The following is a 22,875-nucleotide window of genomic DNA, read 5'->3' as shown; positions in this document are numbered from 1 at the left end:
CCAAAGCTCTCCGTGTATCTGCAGCAAGAGTGGGTCTAAAACACAAAGACAATGGTAGCACGGAGGAAGAAGAGGGGAATCAAGACACAACTGATATGAAGAACATGAAATTGAAAGCAGATAGTGGTCCTCTCAAAATCAAAAACCTAAACCTGAACTGATTAAAGGAAACAAGGGGCGAAAAAAAGAAGAAAATCCAAAATGGTGAAGGAATTCCCAATAGCATGTTTGTAAGAATCAGGGGAACCATAATATTATAGAAGTAATTATTACCATGTCATTAGAACGACTTTTATGAGGAAAATCACATGTGGGTTCAAGATCATGTGGAGAGGTAGAACTCTTATAACAAAAACACCCCAAGCAGAAATATACCAACTGCCCTGCAGATTCATTCTGGGAATAAATTTGCGAGTACTGAGAGGAACTGGCTTTGTTGGTGCACATGGAACAGAGGCAGTTCCAAGAGTTTTGGCTCTTGGAAAGAAACACAACTTTCTTTCATGACTCTGCACACACTCTTCTGTTAGGTAAGTCAGGGAAAATGGAAACGCTATAGTGATATTTGGTTTGCTAACTCAGAAATTAAGCCAAGTACTTCAAAATTAAATGCATGAACTTGTGCCTGGACAAGGAATTCACAAAACTACACTAACTTTCTCCAGCACTTCATACGGCTTTATTTAATGACGTGAGTACAAATGGAGCATGCAGCTGTGTTCTTTTTCCAAGCGAGATGTATCCTTTTTACCTCACTCCCACTGCAAGAATGCAAGGACTATCACACAAACACAAAACAGTAAAACCAAGGATTCTTCTCTGACTTTCTTCTTATTTTCTCCCAAAAGCACAACTAGGAGTGTCTTAGAGTTTCTGAAGCTCTTTTTTTTACACCTGCACTGTCCTTTCCACATGGCCACATATTTTCTATTAATAAGCACTTTATCACAAAATAATTGGCTTCTGCAGGTCCCTGAAAATGAAACAGCTGTAAGAGGTAAACAGATTATGATAATTCCAGTATTAATGAACTCTGGAAGAAGTCTGAATTGCTTGAGGGAAGAAACAGGCTTTGTCACTTTGAAAGAGAATTTTATCTGATTTGCTGTTCAGCCTTTTTTGGTGCAAAAAAATATTTATAAACAGTACTAACCATGCATTGCAGACCATATGTAGCATTCATTAGCACATCACTTTAACCTTCCTCTCCAGTCACTCTCCAGTAAATTACCAGTAAACACTTTGGCCGTTTCATTAAAGTATTTTAGGAAGAGTATTCCATTCCTGCAAGGACACCCTTTAAGTTCTTTAAACACAGCCACACAGAATGGCATAAAAATAATGCAGCATAACTAATGTTTTTACAGTCTTCCTTTGCTAATGTTCTGCTGTATATGTATATCATGTCGTGCACTTGGAGCAAAGCCTCTCTCGGGTACAGAGAATACATCCTTAGCCAGCTTGAACCTGCACAAAAATTATGGAGTCTGAAATGCATTACCTTCTGTAGCTTTTTTCAAGAGTTATTCAATAGTAAAATCAAATTCTCAGTGATAGTAACACTCATTTCCAATTGCTCAACAAGGCCAGACAAAGTATGCTCTCTCTGAGGAACCCTTCACAGCTGCAGACTGTGTAAGCTCTGTGAGCAGACACCTGAAATCATCAGTTCCTCGGGTCAGTTGTGTAGAAAAACACAGTAGCCTAGAGGAAACAGCCAAACAGAAAGATTTTCCAAGTTTAAAAGGCTATTTATCAATATCTCTAGGTCTCATTCTCTGTCTCACAGAGCCTTTGAAACTCTTTCTCTCAGCTTAAGTCAGCCCCAGACAGAAGTGGCACCATCTGCATTACTGCTGCTCTTGAGCACAGGGCAAACGCTGGCCCCCAGGTCCAGGGCTGTGCTCTCCTTGTGCCAGTGGGAGCAGATCCACTTCACACACATCTGCAAGCAGTGCACCCTCGAGAGCAACCTCTCCTACCTCTCATGCTCAGGTTTCTGCCTGGAGGGAAATGGTTTGCTCCAGATGTCAGGAGTGAAGTAACACCAACAAAGTGGGGCTGGACAAGGGATTGGGGCCAGTACCCTGAAAAGAAATGCAAAGTGCCTAAAATCCAGAAAAATACTTATCTGTACGCTTATCGAGATTGCTTTTAAAAAAGTATATCCTTCTCCAGATATGAAGAAATGCAGTTCTCCTACATCTGTTCAGACATGGTTCCACCAGTTTTTCTCCCTCACTTAAAATAAATCATTGTACTTCTACAAGAATTTCTACTTCCTTGACCTGGCTACCTACAATAATTACACTGTCATTACCTCTCTACATTCACTACGCACGTATTAGCTCAAGGCACATGACCTATTCGCTGCTTGTCATGGCACTCACTAGAAACCCTTTTCCTAGAGCACAAGAAAGAACTAACAGATTTTGCTCTATGAACCAAACTTTTGAATGAGAGCCAGCATATTCAGAAGTCAATTCTCAGTGCCAAAGGTGGTTGGTTGGTCTAGAACTCCTGATTATTTACAGAGACTGAAATACCTCCACAGACTTGAGCCCGAAAACACTTATTTGAACATATTAAGCCCTCTTGGGATTTGGAGGTCATAGACTTAAAATCTTTGGAAGAAATTATCACAGTAACTGATAATAGCCAGAAGCAATTGGATAGGAGTGAGGAACTTGTTGAATCTGGTAATCTGCAGGAACATGAAAAACGTGAACCATTTATGATTGGCTTCTACATGCCTATGTAACACAAACTAAATAGAACAAAATCAAAAGCATCCTGTGGAATGTATTCATGCAAACAGGCTACTAATGGCTTGGTTTTCTAAAGAAAAACAATGCCACTCAGCTACTGGAAAAAACACAGTGGGGATGTGATTTTTACATAATTATGTAGATTTTTCCATCAATCAAATCAATAAAAAAAAATAAATCATATTTTCTCATGTCAGTCCCACCTCTGTCTTCAATCCACAGAATAGCAATGAATGTCCAGCACAGCCATTAAAAGCTTTCGGGTGTCCAGCTGCAACTGCGACCCAGACTCCCCACATATTTATGTAATGTAAACCACTCCATAACATGTCTGATGTGCAAGCAACGTCATGAGCAGACTATGGTGAGACTAGGCACCAGAACTCACAAGACTTTCACCATTATGAATACTGTAACCTCTCAACCATGCAGCTCATGGCTGTTAAAAGGTTCTCTTTTTCCCTAATAAAACGGGATGACATGCAGAAAACAGCACTGTTTTTCCAAGTCAAGAGTATGTCTTCATCACATCTTTCTTGAGAATTCCGATGCCGCCTGAAGCACAAGAGAGTAGTATAAAAAAAAAGGCAGAAATACCCAAAGAATAGTCATAAATTCTCCTACTTAAAATAAAAAGGTAAAATTAACATTTCCCCAGGAAATAAGTATATCCTTGTCTAGGAGCTGAGACCTTAGAAATTCTCAGAACATAGTTTGCTATATTCTTACAAGGATCCCAAGGCCAGTCTGTCTTTCCAAGGCTGAGAAGCACAGTCCTTGACTTTCTGATCAGCTCTACATCTGGATTCTATCCATCCCACTTCATCTGTGTCAAATCTAGCATTTATATAAGCCTGGCTAGATTTGGAGACAATCTTATTATGGTATTGTATGGTTATCTCAAGCTTTTCATAAATGCAAATAAGACTGTAGGATTGGGAAGAACTTCATGCTGCAAGTCCTCATCTTTCTTCATCCATTGGCCAGTTTCCATAACACTAACTGGCTTCTTGCCACTCTTAACTTACTAATTTTCCTTCTAAATACTATTCACTACTTTCAACTTCCCACCCAAATGGTGCTCACCTTAGTTTCATCCCCCCTATCAACTCATTTTATGTTGTTAAATCAACTTTTCTTCATCCTGTATCCAGCTACCATACTCCCCTCTCAGGCCGGTTTTTACTAGATGAAGGAAAACCAACTCACCTCATCTGCAGGTGAGACTTTCCATTCCCCAGTCACTGAAGTAACTGATTTCTAAACCCACTACAAGATTAACCAGGGATTTTTAGAATGTGGGAGACTAAGAGCAGACAATATTCCAGAAGTTACTCCATTTCCTGCATAGTGGAGTAAAACTCTCTATTTCTAATAGCAACAGTAACAGAACAAATATAGGAACACCCTCCCAGCTTCTGGCCCAGAAAAATTTGTTGCATGCAACCAGTTCTTAGCAAGATGTTACACTTTGGTCCTATTAAACTTACTGCATTCTTGTTTCACCCTTCTGTTTTTTTCTAAAATATCTATTTTTACAGTGTCTCAAAGATGATAAATTTATTACTACTGCAAACCACAAAATTAATCTAGAATATGCTAAACTATATATAGCAGTCCTGTTCAGTTTTTTTTAAATGGAAATACAATGCAATCCAGTGAACTCAACATACTGTCCTTTAGCTGTACTCTTATTCTCAGAAAACTTCCAGTCTCGGTCAACAGACATAACCAATATTCAAAAACTGGAATAAAGAGCCACAATGAGCAGCACAGATATTTTAATCCTATCCATCCAGTCATGGAGAGAACTACTAAAATCTGGGTTAATCCTTCCAATCCTTCGTCAGAAATGAAAGTCTGCAGCTGAAATAGTATGCCAGAATTAGATTTGCTTGTGGTAAGGATTCAATTAAGCCAAAAATTAAGATCTGAAATAGCTTCAGTTAAAATCAAAGCAGTGCATTTCTACTGACAGATATTATAATCCAGAAGAGTCATTGTACTGAGACCAAATTCATAGCCCTTCTCTCCACAGGAAATTAATTTGGGACAAGGCCCAGACACGCTGATTTTCAGACAAGAGTTTTGTCAAAAAAAAAAAAAGAGAAGAAAAAAAATCAGCATTTCTCCAAAACAATAATGATAACTGCTGGGCTGGAATGTTATGACTAAGGCACAACCTCCAGTTAGGAAGACCACAGAAGAAAAGACAATTACTTCCATTGCAGTTTTCTGAAGCAGATTTTCACAAACACCCTAGTGGCAATTTGTTACTGTACTCAAAAACGTGACATACCCATTAGATATAAAATATTTACCTCATTTATTTATCTGTATTGGGCAAGGGATTGCTTTTATTTTTAGCAAGCTGAGAGATTACACATGTCAACATAGAAAATTTTAAAAATTAAGAAGGGAAGATACCACTCTCCTATGAGCCAGTTCAACTGAAGCTTCTTCATCATTTGATTAAAGCCTGCACAAATCAGGTTGGATTAAATCTAAAATACAACAAATACCCTGTATTTTCTGCTGCAAGTCTTCAGACTTGCCTATAGGAAATTTACGCCAAGCCTGAAGTTTATGGCTGTTTTCTTGGTGAAGTTACATGTGAGACCACCTCATGACCCAGAAAGCCAGTGCTCCCCTTGAGCCTACAAATGTCATGTCCATGCACTCGTGCAACACATCACACTGCACACAATTACCGGGGGAGGCAAAAGCAAAGTGGCAGTAAAACTTTCAGTTACAAACATTTAAGGTCTACAGTAACAGAACAACAGAGGTAAATATTCAGCTGTAGCCTCCACACCAAGAGTGCCAGAAGTTTCAAGCTGTTGCATAAGTGTATTTCTGTAATCTTCGTTGCTCCAAAGCAGCGAGCTTTTACTCAGGCAAGGCTCTTTGAAGTTACTTTGGGAACTGGCTTTCTGCAGATGGAAAAACAAATGATTAAACCAGCTCAATAGGGAGTCAGACTTATTGTACATATGTGGTTTTAAAAAAAGCTAAGGGAGGGAGAATGTTGTTTGCTTTTCGTTGGTGGGCATTTTTATATATATATATGACACTAGAATGCTTGATAAGAAGGAAAATATACCACCATCTGAGCTGAATCAGAAAAGCTGTTTAAATAACAGAGATTTTAACTGGGTCAAACATGTAAATGAAGCCTTAAAGTGACCTGGTAAGACAAAAATCTGATTACCAAAATGAAGTTTAAATAGAATATCAGGTTTAACTTAAGTAAAACCAGGTAGCACGTCACCAAGATGTTTCACCAGCAGCCCAGCAAATCATTTGAAAGAGAGCACCTCAAGTACTTAACATAACATAGCCCTTAACATAACAAATCATTCCTTTAACTAGAGGCTGCTCTTTTAAGTAGAATATGCCTTAATGTGTTGCTTGGACTTTCCACCTCAGATATTAAGAGGCTACATCTGCATCTTCATGCATTTTATATAAAGAACATAGTAAGCCCCTTATAGAAAGGCAAAAACCCCTCCACGTTCTCTTTACATTGCAACATTCAAATCTTCAGGAAAAGCATTAAAGTAGGCATTAAAGAACTAAGTATTTCAAGTATTTGCTTACTTTGAACTTGCTCCTTGTCCTTTACTTCACAATGAAATTAATCATGCTGCAGCCAGGATCCCACAAGCTGGATTTCTGCTTTCCGTGGGGGACTCGTACATGAGCTGGATGCTCTAAGCCTGGAAGCTATCTTTTCCTAGTTCAAGTACACTCCTCAGCATTTAGAAGTTCCTTTGTTTATCTAGAGAATTGTTTTCTGCACAAGTTATTTAAAACTAAGTTTTGTGTTTCTATAACTTGATTAATAGACAGCAAAAAAAAAAAAAAAAAAAAGCAGTAAAGGGTGGGAAATAAGCAACATTCATTCCTATTTTGGCTTAAGTCTTCCACTGCTTTCAGACAGTGTCCACTGAGGTGTCCCCTGCAACTTAACAAATCAATGGGACTTACAGTGGAATAAGGATAACTGAGCTGGGCTGTTAAATTTTATTATTGGATTAAATAACTCACTGGTTTAAGATCTCCACCACATACGGTGAGAAAGGTAAATCACAAAACAGCTCCTTTCAAGCCAGTCATCTCATACAAGGAAACACACTTAAACAGAAAGAAAACAACTTAAGCAAGCACACAAAAAAGATTGGTAAGGATTTCAATGACCATTAAAGGCACACATGCTGCAGGTGACAGCTGGCTCCCACATAAACTTCCCACATGTTTATTTAAATTTTAGTTCAGAGACCATGGGATGTGTTTTCTATGAGAAATTGGGAATCTGAAAATATTTGTATATACTGAGAAGCTAGTGAGCAGCTGTTCAGAATACTTTAAATGTGAAGATTATTTTATCATTTACACCTGTCTTAAGTCAGCTGTTTAGTATCATTTCACTTATTCACTGATCATTGGAAATACTCCAGTAACTTTTACACTATAAAATGGTGATGGATAGTAAAGAACAAAAGGAAAGTGAAAGAGATTGTAGCCAGAAGCCTGTGTCCTGGAAAAGGTTAGAAAAGGAAAACATGTGACAACTTTAAAAACTGTTAAGCCTGGAAAAATGACAGAATGAGTATATCTGGAAATAGCTACCATTTGTTGCCTTTAGCAAACCTGAAGAGGGGGGAGCAGAAATCTTGTAAACTTGTATGTTTCCTTCCACAAGTGAGCTTACCCTGCAAAGAGCCAAAACTACCCTTGTCTGACACTTTCCTATGCTCTGGTCTCTGAAGACATTGCTCATGATACAACCAGTCATTTAGACAACGTCAGCATTTATGTATTTCACAATATGTAACTTTGCTCTGTGCATATAACTATAATTTAAGTTATAAGTGCCAGTAAACATGAGTCTCAGAATGATATTTTTAAAGCAAGAATGAAACACATTCACATACAGGGAAGACTGCAGAATCAGCGAGCCAACCAACACTGTGGAAAGCAATTTACTTTCATACATGCTGTCAGTCTGTCCTGTCCCCAAGTATTCTGAAGCCCCTAACAGGAGATCAGAAATTCAGATTAATGGGATTGAAAATCAATTATAAAAGGGAATCATAAATATACTTTCAAATGCCAGTTCCTAGAAATCCAAAGCAGTAGGCACCCCCACAAAACACCTGAACAGAGTGAACAAACACACATACAAAAAAGTATGTCTATTACTACAAATCAGAGAATTATTAAAAAATATTTTCACTTTATGTAGAAATGGAGTTTTTCATAGCAGGACATCAGTGCTGCACACATTAGCCAGCCAAGTGCATAGCGAATTAATGGGAGGGTTGTATATTTAGGGAAGCCTATAGACTGGCCCTGTCCCAGAGATTATACTATAGGGCAAAAATAAAAGCAGCAGGGAAATTTTAAATTACATTAGAAGAGAAACATGCAGATCCAATACATCAGTTTTCAGATACTTAACTACATCCTGGACTCCCTACATTGCACCAGGAAAAGCAAATGTACCCTATATGAGTATGTAAAGCTAGTCAATGAATATAGAAGAAATCCATTAGGGCAGGAGAAGAATTGCCCAAAATTCCAAGGCCAGAGAACCTGAAGAGATACTGAGATGAAAACTGTTCGATGTTTTGAATATTTTTGGTTTTCTTATACTCCTTTCTTCACAAGTAGACCACTTTCATCAACAATTTCTGTTGCTGGCTTATTACCACCTCAGCTCTCCACCAATATTACCTTAGCTCACCTGGTTTAGTTTCTCATTCTTTCTCTATTTTCTGCTTATTAAATAAAATAAGTTTGGCTTAAATTCGTAACAGTTTTTACTTTCTTGGGATTCCAAAGAATTTTTATTTTCTTCAATTAATCTTATTTTAGCACAACTATCATCTTTGCTCTGTGTACACTGAAAGAGTCCCAGTACATTAAGGGACACACAATTTTAAGCTGAGAGGTACATTCTCTCTTAGCCAGCCTTGCTTCTGCCAGAAGTGAACTAAAGCAACAAATGGGAAAAAACAAAAACACGGGAAAAAAAAACCAACCAAAAAAACCCCCACCAAACAAACGAACCACAAAAAAAAAACACCTGCTCTACCTCTAACACTAGGGTGACAGCCAAGTGTAAATTAGCACAGCAAATAGATGGGATGCAAATGAAGACAGCATAACAGGAGGGTGTTTGGAAGCAGCTCTTTGGTGGAAGGAGATTTGCATACAGAACGGACTGGATAAGAAAAATGCAGTCTAAGAGCAAGCAAGGGAAGCAAATGCTTCTTTTCACAACTTCTGTACCACTTTGCTGTTACACAGTTAAGTAACAGGGCTTAATGTTTTCCACTCTAAGCTTTGGAGTCATCCACATTTTTCACTACAAACCAGATTACACAACAGGAATTTTCAGCCTTTCTGCAGATAACAAGAGTTAAAATGCAGATGGAGAAAGGAGACAGAAAGGGATAGCAAACAGATCAAAACAAAACAAAGGACAGACCTAGCTTATTTATTACAAAGATAATGTGACTATTGAAAATAAACCAGTCCACCCTAAATGGTACTTGAACAGAGCACACTTTCTAGAGTTTTTGCATCTGTTTTCTTATGATGAATTCAGAATAGAACACACTTTCTACAGTCTTTGCATCTGTTTTCTCATGATGAATTCAAGCCTTATCTCGTCCCAATTATGTACTTCATATAGCTCTGATGCCTCTGCCGACAATTTACCCTTGGCCTCACACACAAAAAATAACATGTAATTTGTCTGGTAATTATGTGTTTCTGTAACTCCTAAAAGCAACTCATTACAGGAATGTCACTCACTTAGAACAGATTACCTTAATTCTATTTTCTGTTTATTCTAACTGTTGTTCCTAATTGTGTTGTAAATTGTGTTGAGCTGAAGATGGCTATAAAATCCCTGCCTCTCTTCTCTTTCATAGTGGTTCTGCATATGCAGTGTGTTTCCACTAGACACAAAATCAATGTAGTGAAAACAAAGTAGTCCCATTGTTAACTCTAGTCACATGGAGAGGTAAACTGGTCAGCACAATTGGACAGAACTTTGTATTAGCAAAAACGCAAGCAGAAATCTTGAACCAGAAGTTAGGACACAAAAAAAAAAAAAAAAAAAAAAAGCCATTCACTGTCAAGAAAAGGAAATGAAAGGAACAGGTAAGCAGCTTCCCACCCAGCAATCCCTTGAAACATATTTCTACCGTGCTCTGAGATGCACAAAAGGCAGGCTATAGTAGTTACACACACAGAGCAGAGGCCGTGGAGCAAGACCAGCACTGGTGCTCTCAGTCATGCTGCAGCAGGTAACTTGTGACAAGGAAACAGTCCAGCCTGTCTTCATTAAAGGCTAAAAAGAAATTACTTTCACCAAACTATAATGGAGGTAGAAAGCCTAAAACAGTGGCTGAAGAGTCATCTGGTAACGAAGCACCTCCCCATGACAGCTTACTCAAAACTCAGATTAAGGGATACATTATTTTAAAGTTGAAAGGTGTATGGTCTCAATCTGAAAAAAACTACTACATGCAGTCTACTCAAAGATGGGTGTATGTGCTTCTACTGGGAAATTATACTATCATCAGCCAATCCAGTACACCAAACTACTATTATGTGTAGGGTCCATCCTAAGGAGTAGGTAAATCAATGTACTTGAAGAAAAATATTAAAAGCATGAAGATGACAACCTGTTATTATCTCACTCTTCCTCTCCATCTTCAGCAAGGGAATCTTGAAGCAAACAGGAAGAAGAATCTGCATGTATACTAAAAAAAAAAATCACACCAGACCTAGCTTTCTCAGACCTGATCATGCCTAAATATGAAACAAAACATGACTTCCAAAAGAAATGGAAGTAATTTTGGAGCTGTATGCAGATTACAGTGTTTTAATAAAATCTCATTCAGAGCCCTCCAATGTGCTTCTTGGTGTATAAAAGCCAAAAAGGGCTGTACTTTTGCTTTGAATTTGCCCCTGTCCAAATACAGGTTAACCTTGCTAAGCATTCTCTGTCCTATAAATGTACAATGAAATGGAGACATTTCATTGTTGCCCATGCTCTAGAAGTTTAGGATCAGTTTATGACCTCAGATCTGTTGCTGGATTTCCTAGGTCAGTTTTAGTTCAGTCTCTGGCTCCTGAGGAGAAGAGGCGAGTAGAAATGGATTGCACAAACTGTCTTGATGTATACATTTATGAATGATTTCTTTAATCTGCATGTGAAGTTTAAAGAGTCAGTATTCAAACAAAGCCTTAGTCACAAATTCAGACTGGAAACTTGCTTTTTCAAAAGATTTGACTCAGTCACAGAGGTTGATCAAGGAACGCTGTGTACTCTTCAGTCCACCCCAGTAGGCAACAATGGAACCCTAATGCCTGAGTCGCAGAAGGCACAGACATTTCTTCAGAGGAATTTTACTGTTCCCTAAATAAGACAGGACTTGTACATCTCAGCCCTCCTTCTCCTTCCAAATAGTCAGGCTTTTTGATCACTAAAGCTTCATGTGTATGGAAAGTAGAGGGTGAAAGGTGAGAAATTAACTGCAGGCCACAAACTTGCAGCTGCCGAACACCAAGTAACTTCCAACTGCAACTTGGAATATCTCGTCTGCATATCAGGAAATAAGCTCGGTTTCCTGTTGGTGATAGTAGTTTTACATTACATTTCTTCTACACACTTTAATTTCTGCTGAAATATTCCCCCTTCTATACCAATCTTATTTCCAGGTCCAGTCTCACATAGAGCCTGTGAGTCTCCGCTTTTCCCTGACCCAAAATACCCACTCCCAGATTACAGGATCATGCATCACCGTGGGCCTTCCAGCACAGCTTCTTTGAGTGCAAATACAAAGAAAAGAAATGCTCGCTATCTGCCATGCATTTACACAAATGCATAAAACCTTTTCCTAGAGATAATGGGGACACCCGAGCATAATCCATGAGCAGCACTGTCTCTCTGAGGCCACGAGACTCCCAGCTAAGTCTCCATCTTGAGGAGCCAGAGGGGCCCTTGGTTGGAGGGTGAATGTGCAGCGTAACAGGAGCTCTGCACTGGAAGAATTAAACCATGTCCATTTTTATAAGCTGTGCATCTTGGTTATGCACCTCAAATACAAGCACAGGTTTTTTGTCCTAAGGACATTAAGTCTAAATCTAATATAAATAGTCAATGATGCTACTACAGTTTTATTTATTTATTTCAGTAAAGTATAAAAGAAAACATCTCAAGGATTTAAACAAACAGTATGGTGACAGATGGTGTAGGGACAATCCAGGCTGGGGTCCCTCAGTAAAATCCACACAGCTTAATACCTCCAGGAAAGAGATGAGGCAGAGGAAGAAGAGGAAGGGGGAAGAGGGAAGAGGGGAAGGAAAAAGTACATGCAAAGCTAGCCCAGATGACCACAAATTTCTAACAAATAGAAATAGTTCTGGACTTCAAAGTTTCTCTGTTCATCTATACAAAGCTCTTTGTACCATCACTGATGAATGCAGATCTACCCCAGATATCTTCCAAGTAAGTCCAAAAAAATTATAAAGAAATTTGTCACATTAAATTGTTAGCTCAAGTAAGTGACAAATTAAACACACTATTAAACTGTCTATTCAAATAATCTAAGCATTCTCTCAAAAATAATTAATAGATGAAACATGAAAAATGTGTTTGACATGATATCAAGGTCCTCTGCGTTCTCTTCACTGCATAATTTTATTAGGATGAATATTTTCAGGTATGTTCTCCAGGTATATTCTGATCACCAGAAATGTATTACGTGCTTTATAATAGTCTATTATTATTTTGTAGCTTAAAGAGAGTAATTTTGGATTTTATATTTGAGAATGTCCTTGGGCAAAAAAATTCCAAAGGTGCCACCAGGAATGTCTGCAAGCAGAAAATTATGCTGAAGGTCTGGTGTCCTACTTTTACAGCTCAGGAGTCTGCTATAATTACCTATAGGCAGGCAATAGTTTGGAAAGATTATGTGGATGATCTACAACAGTGACTTACTAGCAGTTTTTAAATGTTGTTACTCAAAACAAAGACACTTATAGATTTCTATTGTCAAGACTGTAAGAAGAGACAGTGTGAAGAAAAATGAAACAGTACCGTTGAGATTAAAACATATTGATCTTACTGCAAATGACTACATCCAAGTGAAGCCAAACATTCCTCTCCTAAATAACAGCATTTTATGGGATCCCACCCTGCACCCTGGGCTCAGCTGCAACTGTGTCAACTCAGGCAATTAAAAAAAATACAAACTTACCCACACCTGAGCTATGTCAAAAATAAAGTAAACTCTGGAAGATTTCAGTTTCCTACAATCTGCTTACTAGTTACAGAAATTCCCAATCTCTTCAAAACTATCTTCCTTCTACTTTGGAAAATTAAACCAAATACCCATCCCTTCAACTCCACAAGAATGACAGTTCAAGTCTACTCTCACAGTATTCTAGAAAAATCCTCTCTGGTTTCCTTTGCTAAATTTAAAGGGAAATTTTTTGTGCAGGCAAGAGAATGAGGAATAATATAATCACCTCAGAAATACCCAGGAAAATCCTTTAGAAAAGAAGCAAGCAAGCTCATGTTATTAACATAATGCTCCTCCGAGTTCTGAGACACAGCTGAAAGCAGCAAACACTGCAGCTCTCGCTGCTAAAGCTTTACTTTCTCATAGCAATAACAGCACAAGAATAGTAAAGTGAACTGCCGTGCTGCATCATGACCACCTCGTGCTCCCAGAGCACTGGCTCCTGTTGGAAAAAAGCACAAGATACTGTATCCACTCGCTTCAGTCACCTCAGTAAGAAAATTTCAAACATGTTTTTAACCATCTAATAATAGTGATTATGGCATGTGTGCGTGGAAGGTACAACCACAGATTACGAGCCTGGTTCTAAAAATCTTGTGGATGTGTAAAGGCAACTTTCTTTTTAAAAAGATACATATAGATTGACTTTTATGGATAGAGTGAAGTAAACAGATTTGCAAAAGGAGGTCAGTCCTACATTTTTGTTGCAGTTCAAAATAAAAATGAGACTATCTGAAAGTTTTGCTTCCCATAGCAACATCGGTACAGCTAGGACAGAAAGTCAAATTCAACTGCTTCTTAAAAGAGCCAGAAGCTGGAAGTATTGTGTGCAATGGAATCGCACAACCTACTGTATCTAGACCTAAAACACCAGTTACATGAATACAGGTACTTTTGCACTAAAGCATTTATTAAATTAGTTGAATCTTCTAGTCTGTTGCAGTACCAGCCAAAGCCGACGTTAATATCATGCTCAGGAGTATAGTATCATACACTTGTTAATATCAGTTATCAGTAAGGGCAGGACGGAAAAGTTACAAAATCTACATTTAGATTTTCTATAAAAATACAGGACTGCTTTTACAGGCCAGCTAGATGAGCTGGACAGAAATCTGCATAATGCATATGGAAAACGTGCAAATTGATGAGCACACTCTACAAAGTATGATTTCTAGACAGGACTCTACAATAAAAAACAAACCCAACACCCTTCCCCCATTCATCATAATGATTTTTAAAGCGTATGGCAAATGGGAAGTGTGGGTTTTGAACTTTTGGGGCTTTTTAACTTGTTTTCATATGATCACTGTGTATGAGGACACAGGGCCAAGAAGTTGTAAGATGTGTCAAGGAACCTTAAGAGCAGCGTACAAAGTTGTATACGGGTAAGGGAGTAAATTCTCAGTACCAGAGCTGCGAGTCTGGGTGTGCTCTCATCATAATTACAAGGCCGGGCTGAGCTCTGGTTTGCACAAGTGTGGTATGGTTTTTATATCTCAGGAATGAGGAAAAACAGAGCAATTCCAGCTATGTCTATAGTGAGCTGAAAATGACAGGTAATGCAAACATCAGCAAGTGTTTCAGTAAAATACCTGAAAAATATGCACCAAAAGATTGGACAATATTTAAAAGTACAATTTCACTCACTACTTGTAGTCTGATGTCTTAACAAATATCCCAGCAGCACTGTAGGATACAGAGGGGGCTGACAGGTGAGTTGAACATGTGTCAGCAGTGCACCCTTCCAGGGATAAAGCCTAGCCAGGCTGCACAAGCAAGAGCACAGTTAGAGGCTTGAGGGGAGGGATTGTTCCTCTCTTTGGTACCTATGAGTCCTCGCCTGCAGTCCTCTGTCCAGATTTGGGTTCGCCTATACAGGACGTGAGCGAGTCCAAAGGACTGGAGCGCAGGAGGTGCAAGAAAAGGCCGAGGGAACTCCTCGCCCCGGAGAAGGGGCTGGTATAATTGCAACCTACAACTACACAGAGACAGAGTTGGACTCAAGAGAAAAGTCGGACTCAAGCAAAAGATCAAGAGCCTGTGGTCACGGTACAGAGGGAAATTATAATGAGGTATAACAAAAGTATTTGCACGGTGAGAAAGTTTAAGTACTGGAACAGACTGTCCAGAGAAGCTGTGGTATCTGCATCCATGAGGATACTCAAAACTTGACTGGACAATCTGATCTAACTTTAAGGTTACCTTATCATTGAGCTGGGGTTGGGTTAGACAACTTCCAGTGATCCCTTCTAACTTCAATTGCTCTGTAATTCTATATTTACAATTTTGGAGGAGGACGGGTGTAAAAAAAGAAATCCAAAAGTGATGGTATATGCCAAAAGGATTTTATACTAAACAATTAAAAGTGTTTATTGGCAAAATTATCATCAGAAAGAATAATGAAGAATTGTAATTTAACTATATAAGTACTTGCCTTTTGGAAAAGCAAAGATTGATTTTGCATAAAATTTCCAAAGCTGTTTCAAGAAGGATCACTTCTCAATAGCCCTTCTGGAAAACTACCCTCACCTTGAATGCTATTTGGCTATGTATTATAACAGTCCATACTTCCACAACAATAAAATGCTTCAAGTTATGTCTTTCAGAAATATTTCTAATGAGAAGATAAAAAAGCCTTAGTTTTTCAATATGCAAAAGCCGTATCGTTCAAAGATGCAAAGTATTCCTGTATATATTCATAATACATAGGGGCTTTTTCCCCATTTCTGAAGGAAATTTGTTGTTTTATTGTTGTCACAGAACTAATCATGATGTTCCATTTTAGAAAAGTATCCCAAATATTATCATTATAATGATAGCATGTGGTGAAACGAACACAGGTAAGTTTTAAACCAAATGCTCAAGTCAGGAAACAGTTCCCGAGTAATGTTTGGTTTGAGATCACTCAAATGTCAACAGATACAAGATGAATAAACAGCCAGTCTGTTTTCAGCATCCTCCAAGGGATGCTGATACACAGCAGGTTGGCACAGATGCCCCAGACAATTCTCATCTTGTTTCAGTAGACTATCCCACATCTGAATATGTTTTCAAAGCAGAATGGGCGATCAAAGCCACGGAGCATTTATTGGCAGAAGAATTCCTGCCAACAGCAGGTGATAAACTCAGCTGGAGACAGAGCACGTGGCACTGTCCAAAGGGTATCTCTACAGAGGAGTCGGGATCAGGGAAGGTAGGTACGATCCATCCTGAAGTGTCACTTTGGTTTATTGGTAGGGTTTTGACAGCAGATGTCAGGTGAAGGCAGATCAGCCAGGTTCAGAAAAGATTCCAGTTTTGTTGGCTTCACGTGTCTGTCAATATTCATAGTCTATATCAGGCAACATATCTCCTCAGCTGGTGCAGGCAAGCTTTAACCAAAATGAAGTAGAGTGCAGCCAGCTGGGCCAACGGAGGAGGCAGTCTAAACTACATACCGTTCACAGCAGATGTTTGCATGGGGACTCAGCACTTCAAAAGCTGTATGTCCTGCATTATTCACTGCATGCTCCAAATGTGGGCATATCTCATATTTAGAAACCTAAACCAATTTGTTTTTTAAAGAGGTGGCTCTTTTGTGTGGTTCACATCACCATAGTGTTTATTAGCCATAAAAAATATGGCAAACTTATCTACTCCGAGTCATTCCAGTAAAGTCTTCAGCAGTACAGAGCATTATAGATGACTTCAATTTCTGTGCTTTCAGTTAAGTTCATGTTCAGGACAGTTAAGCACCATAAAACAACCACCTGGCACCTTCACCAAACTGTTGTGCCACCTTTGTGTCAGCCGTGCTTGGTAGACTACAAACAAACAGGTACTACACACACACACATTTTGAAGTACAAGTCGTCTAAAACACAGTGCCAGCATAATGCCCCAAAGCAGGAAAATATCTCTTAGAGCCACATGATAAGGACATAAATGAAACTGCTACATCCAGAAGTGGGAGTGGGACCAAGCACCTTCTTTGCACATCCAGCCATCTCAATGTATGAGACAAAACAGAAGACTTCAAACACTGAACAACTTCACAATGTAGCCAACACCCATGTGTTTCAGCTAAAATCTGACACTGACTTGGAAGACAGATTTTACATTTGCACTCCTGCTCCCTCAGACTTCATCTCCTCTGCCTTTATGACAGCACTGTGAATTTCACCTTCAACTCCCAGGAATTCATTCCTAAATGAATGGTTAATTGAGTGACACATTGAAGTCTCATTACTGCAATGTTCCAAACCCAGTTGCAAGACATTGCACATTGCAAAAGCCAAGTTAAAAATCAAGGCAATTTTAGTTATAGGCACAAACAATTCCTTCAGCCAATTCAAGCTACTGGAGACAGCTCTGTTAGATTGTCTTAACAGAAAAAAGAACAATTTTGATTTCCCAAGTGGAAATCTTAGAAGCCAAATTTCAACATCAAAATGTTTTATTAGCAAACTGATAAACCCTGAAATCAAAGATGGTGATCTAACAATGACAATATTACCATACAATAAAAATAGTATTAACTTACTGAGACAAGAAAAATACAGTCTAACTTTCTAGAGGCTCCTACATAGAAGTAAAAAATAGATCTATAGATCTGTGTCAGCAACATCCTGTATCTGCTACCGAGCATGAAGTCAGTTCGGTAAGGGTTTCTGCCAGTGTTTCGTCACTCAGCACTCGCTGGGATCTTCAGATATTCTTATACTGGCATAGCAACTTGAGTGAAATACGTATCAAATAAAATTCCTAAATATATATAAAGCCAACTTTATGAAGATGGGTAAATCTTTACAGTAATTTAAAAGCACATGAAATAACTGCCTCTAACTTGGTCACTGCAATTACATTTAAGATAGTAGCATTGACTGTAATGATCTTTCCATATAAATCAAGATGTCAAAGCCATTGTTATAGAATCTCTGCTATAAGTCAGCACTCACTGTCCTCCCCTTGTATGACACACATTTTAAAGGAAGACCATTTAAAATACTGAGACACAGAGCACTTAGCCCATTGGAAAAAGTCTTTCCTAGAGGTAAAAAGTTCCAAAAGTTCAAAGCCAATTCTGACATTGTAACTAAACACTGCATCTTCTCTGCTTCTGTTTCCCCTCAAGTTACGAAACAACAACCTATCTGGACCATTTCATTTTTAGATGGATTCTAAAAATGGATTCTTCACTATCCAAGTACTATTCAAAAGCCACTTAAAAGGAATAACATTATTTAATGACTAAGAAATCCTAAAGGGCACAAATATCAGGAAAAAAAAAAAGATACAATTAACATTTAAAAGCCTTGTGTGCTGGAAAATCAGTAAGTGACTTCATACACTCCCTCTTCAGCTATCCTCTTTCATAGCACGGTGGGAGCTTCCCTTGGACTTTGAGGCCAAGGAGCAGCCCATGCCAGAGAGCAGAGACCTGTGTGGTGCTAAGCACCTAGTTCAGAAACAGCAGTGATCCCTTTATGAGATCAACGCTGCAGTGCTAGCAAGTTTTTTTTTAAAAAACGTTATAATGTTAAGACACATGAGCTGGGTACATGACTCACTTCTGTCATTCCACAGTCTCACAACAGATTACACAGAGATGTTTTCCAACAAAAAGATTTGTCATTATCTCCAGAGTTCAGACAACCCGATTGTGGATTCTCATTAACTATAGCAGGAAATTGGAAGGAACTAGTTAACAAAAATCTAATTTAATACATACAGTGAATACAAGAGCTGGTTCAAGTTTGCCAGACTACTTAATTTATAGACTGTAGTAGATCACAAAAGTCCAGCTTAATATGATTGTCCTATTACTACTATTGTCCTCAAATATATTCATGTCTATTGCTTGCTATTGCTTATAAGCACTGCAGAACTTCTGCTTATAATTTTACATCTTATTCCTAAAATCATTTTATGGGCCTACTATTTTGAGATTGTTTTAACAGCCATATGTCATTTGATAGTAAAATTTCTAAACTGACCAGCATTCAGTGTGCTGGAGAGTAAAATTTCCTTAGGACTGCTTTTACAATGGACAGAAAGTTGAGCTTCAGGCATGAACCCTGAAATATTTTAGAATATTTGATAAGTGATCAACAAGGGCACTGCTCCATGTAATTTTTTTTTCTAAAGTACAGAGAGACAATTAGAAGCATCCTTTTTGAACTGCTTGTAGTGATTATTCAAACCAGATACCAACACAGTGAAATACACTAGACTAGTAAAAGCTTTTAATAAATTTTCCTACCTTATCTGCCATTATCATGGAGGCCCCACCATGAATTCCAAGAATTGGAATGGAAGTCTGAGATGAAATAAAATCCAATATCTGAGCTACTGCCTCCTGATCAGTATCATCTCCAAAAACCACTCCATGGATCTTGGTGCCTGACATCAAGTCACAAACGTGTGTTATGATGCTCTTGGGGTCAGTCTGGTTCACCAGAAGGGTCACTACATTGACATCAACAGTCAGGTCTGCTGACATTTCCCTGGTCCAGAGAGCTCTGATATCTCTCTCTGTGATATACTTGGTCCTTCCCAGAATCACTGCAATGTTCAGGATGGGATAACTTTTCTCTGCTCCACAAACAAGATCCAAAGGCGCCAGAAGAGCTTGGAGTACCAGGAGAGCACAGCCAATTTTCCTCATCTTTGCCAGCTTTATCCCCTGCAAAAGTGATCACATTGGTTGAAAAAAAAAACAACAAAGAGAAAAAAAATACACCATATATCTCCAATGACGTTTTTAAACAGAATGCTTCTGGACACAATGCAAACTTTAGCAGCTTTCTATAATGCTTTCTTCACCTTAGTTTCAATTCCAGCCTCTCATATCCCCTAAAAAAGTCGGCTTGCCAATGACAATATTACAACTGGTCTTCCGCAAGCAAGACAAAAAATGCAGCACAAGTTCAGAGGAAAAACCATTAAAATAATTCCTGGGTGGCCAACAAATTTAAAATGACTAGCATAAATTAAAAAAAGACATTATCAACCTCCTCTTTAACCTTGCTGTCCTAAAACAGGCAAAGCACAAAAAACTATTTTCCTTTGTCCTGCATGTCTATTTAAAATTTAGTCACAACCTAACCAGAAGAGATGCTTTAGCTCAAAATGAGAGAAATGAGCCAGAAGTCTGCTGGAAAGCCCGATCTATACACTCCATACATCTCACATCATCCCAGAACCATGCTGGTTTATTTCTGAAGATCTCTCCTAGACAGCTGCTGCTCAAGCAGAGTCTACTGCATTTCTGGAACAGATTCAGAAGCACAATATTCTGTCTTAATTCTTCTCCCTCCTCTTACGCAGCATTCACTTGAGCATCTCAGAACTGCTGATCTCGGACGGAAAGTTGTCACTGGCGTTGAAGGGGAGGGTGTTCCATAAATGAGCATCGCTGCATTGGTTTACTTCATGTCTTCACTGAATCTCTGTAGGGGGCTGAATATAGACAGAGTAGGACAGGGAGAGACATGAGCCATAGAGTGATCTGAACTATGTGAAGGAGGGAGAGGAGGGAGAGCAGGTCTGACTCCGCAAGATCTCCCTGTTTGTGTGCCCCGGGGGATTTCCACCCCCATAACTGGCTCTCTGCTAGCTGCAAGAAGGGAGTCCCTGTGCCACATAAGCCAAGCTTGCTGCAAAGCAGCATGCAGAGAACACTAGCTGGGCTGTCCAGCCAGGGGCGGCATTTTTCAGATCTCCCCTCTCACCCTACCAGCCCTATCTCCATCATCAATCGGAATCATCTGCTGCTGAAACAGACACCAAGACAAGGGATTGCTGTATCATCACCTCCCTTCGGGGCAGACAAGGAGATGAGCACTCGAGAGACCGTTTAACTACAAATCAGTGCCCCCGAGCTTCCGAGGTCATGGCACTGCGGGCCAGGCTCCCACCGCTGCAGCATCAGAGGTAGCCCGCAAAGCGGTAGGAATAAACAAACCTAAATGCCCGCAGAGACGAAGCCACTTCAGCGTCCCTCAGAGCCCGCGAAATAACGGTTATTACAGTTACGCACAACGCGCAGAACGCGGGCCGCAGCCAGCACGGCGCGGCTCCCGTAACCCGCGGCGCCGCACCGGGAGCGCCCCCGGCATCCCGAGCCGCGACGGGCGGCGCGATGGTGCCCCCTAGCGGCCGCAGGCGCCATCTCACGTACCCAGCGCCTCAGGAGACGGAGCGGCGGCGGGTGCCGGTGCTGCCGGTGCCGGTGCCGGTGCTGGTGCTGGGCATGCCGCGGCCGCGGGCATGTCGCGCCCCTCGGTGCCCGGGCTCAGGGGCGGCCTCCGCGCCGCTGGCCGCACTCGTGGTCCCCGCCGCAGCCTGCGAGCGACATCGCGTCCCGGGAGGGCAGCTACGCTGGCAGGGAGACAGGCAGGGGGGGGCTGGACACGGGGCGGGGGGGGGGGCAGGGGGAGCGGGGGGGGACAACGGGGGAGAGAAGAGGAGACGGTGAGAAGCCGTTAGTCAGGTTGCAGGTTTGTCAGGGGAAAAAAATGTTTCCATCTCCTGTGGTGTGTGAACCGAAATAAAGTGCCTAGACCCAAAAGTCGTCGTCGTCGTCGTCCCCGCCCCCTGCATTCACTTAGAAATAAATTTAAGCTCTTTCTTAACAGCATCCCTGAGCCCGCAGCCGTCCGGGAAACGTCCCTCATCCTATCCAGGTCAGGAAAATCCCGGGCTCCCAACTGCCCGTTTGCTTCCTGGAGAAATGCACGGGCTGGGCTCTAAGGGAAGAGACACCCAGCCTGGGAAGAGCAGCCAGGAGCGAACTAATTCACATGGCCAAGGGCAGGAGTTCGCTTGACAGGTTCAAAACACGCATAATCTGTAAAACTGCTAAATGGCTGCGGGATAAAGCTCTTCTTGATCTTGGAACGGAACGGATCCATTCTCAATTTACCATAAGCAAGCCAGGGAGACGCACTCTAGCAGCTCCCTCCACGAAGAGCTCGCATCGCTTTAATTTTCCATTCACCGTTTCCGAGCAGTATGCATGAAGACACTACTTCAGGCGGCCCCCGTTAGCCGTAGGACGCCGGCGGCCCAGGCAGGCAGCGGCATCCCCTGCCCGCTCCCGGGGCCGGCGGGCGCCCAGCGCCAAGCACGGAGCCGCCGGAGCCGCTGGGGCCGCAGCCCCGCACCCCGCACCCAGCCCCGGTACCCGGGCGCGCAGCAGTGCTCGCCAGGAAGGCGACGGGCAATACTTACTGCATGCTCCCTCCACATAGTTCCAGCTTAAAGATCCTCAAAGTCATCTCAGTAGATTCCTTTGCAAACAACGAAGTGGAAAATAGGTCCTTTAACGCCTGGATTTCATCCTGCAACTTGTTCCCACCGCAGTAAATGCAAGCCCAGCAGCTCCCTATCGCTTGAAATCCCGCATGATCAAGTTTTAGCAGAGCCATTGCAACTGAGATTTGCTCTTTACTTTTGGCAGGAGGCGTTTAAGCGTCTTCATCTTTTTTTTTTCCTTTTCCTCCCCCCTCTCTTTTTTTTTTTTTTTTTTTTGTGTCTGTGTGTGTGTGTGTGCTATTTAAAGTGCAATTGCAATATTGCTGCAGCAGTTCCCCCGGCCGGCAGCCTCGCAGCCCCCGCGCTCCTCTCAGCTGCTTGGAAGCGGCGGGGACTGGCGGCGCCGGCCCCCGGAGGTGCAGCGGGATCCACCCGGCGCCGCCGCGCGGGGGCCGCCTGCGCACCGCTGCGGGCTGCGCTCCGCTCCGCGCTCCGTTCCGCGCTGCTCCGCTCCCGGCACCGCCGCCCCCCGCTCCGCTCCA

At 40.9% G+C, this 22,875-nt stretch overlaps 1 protein-coding gene across 2 annotated transcripts in view; it reads right to left on the bottom strand.

Annotated features, from left to right (window-relative positions):
* Positions 1-22,603, bottom strand: part of GRIN2A (glutamate ionotropic receptor NMDA type subunit 2A) — a 191,090-nt gene extending 168,487 nt beyond the window's left edge. For both annotated transcript variants that reach the window (XM_055806634.1, XM_055806635.1), the window contains exons 1-3: positions 22,310-22,603; positions 21,258-21,483; positions 19,338-19,760 (exon numbers count right to left, since the gene is read on the bottom strand). In XM_055806634.1, coding sequence (XP_055662609.1) covers positions 19,338-19,742 — 405 coding nt within the window. In that variant the 5' untranslated portion in view covers positions 19,743-19,760; positions 21,258-21,483; positions 22,310-22,603. The remainder of the gene's footprint in view (positions 1-19,337; positions 19,761-21,257; positions 21,484-22,309) is intronic.
* Positions 22,604-22,875: the final 272 nt, after the last annotated feature.

This window comes from Falco peregrinus, chromosome 5, assembly GCF_023634155.1.
Source record: "Falco peregrinus isolate bFalPer1 chromosome 5, bFalPer1.pri, whole genome shotgun sequence".
Classification (NCBI taxonomy): domain Eukaryota; kingdom Metazoa; phylum Chordata; class Aves; order Falconiformes; family Falconidae; genus Falco; species Falco peregrinus.
The sequence above is the reverse complement of the archived record's forward strand: the minus strand, read 5'-3'. Positions and strand labels throughout refer to the sequence as shown.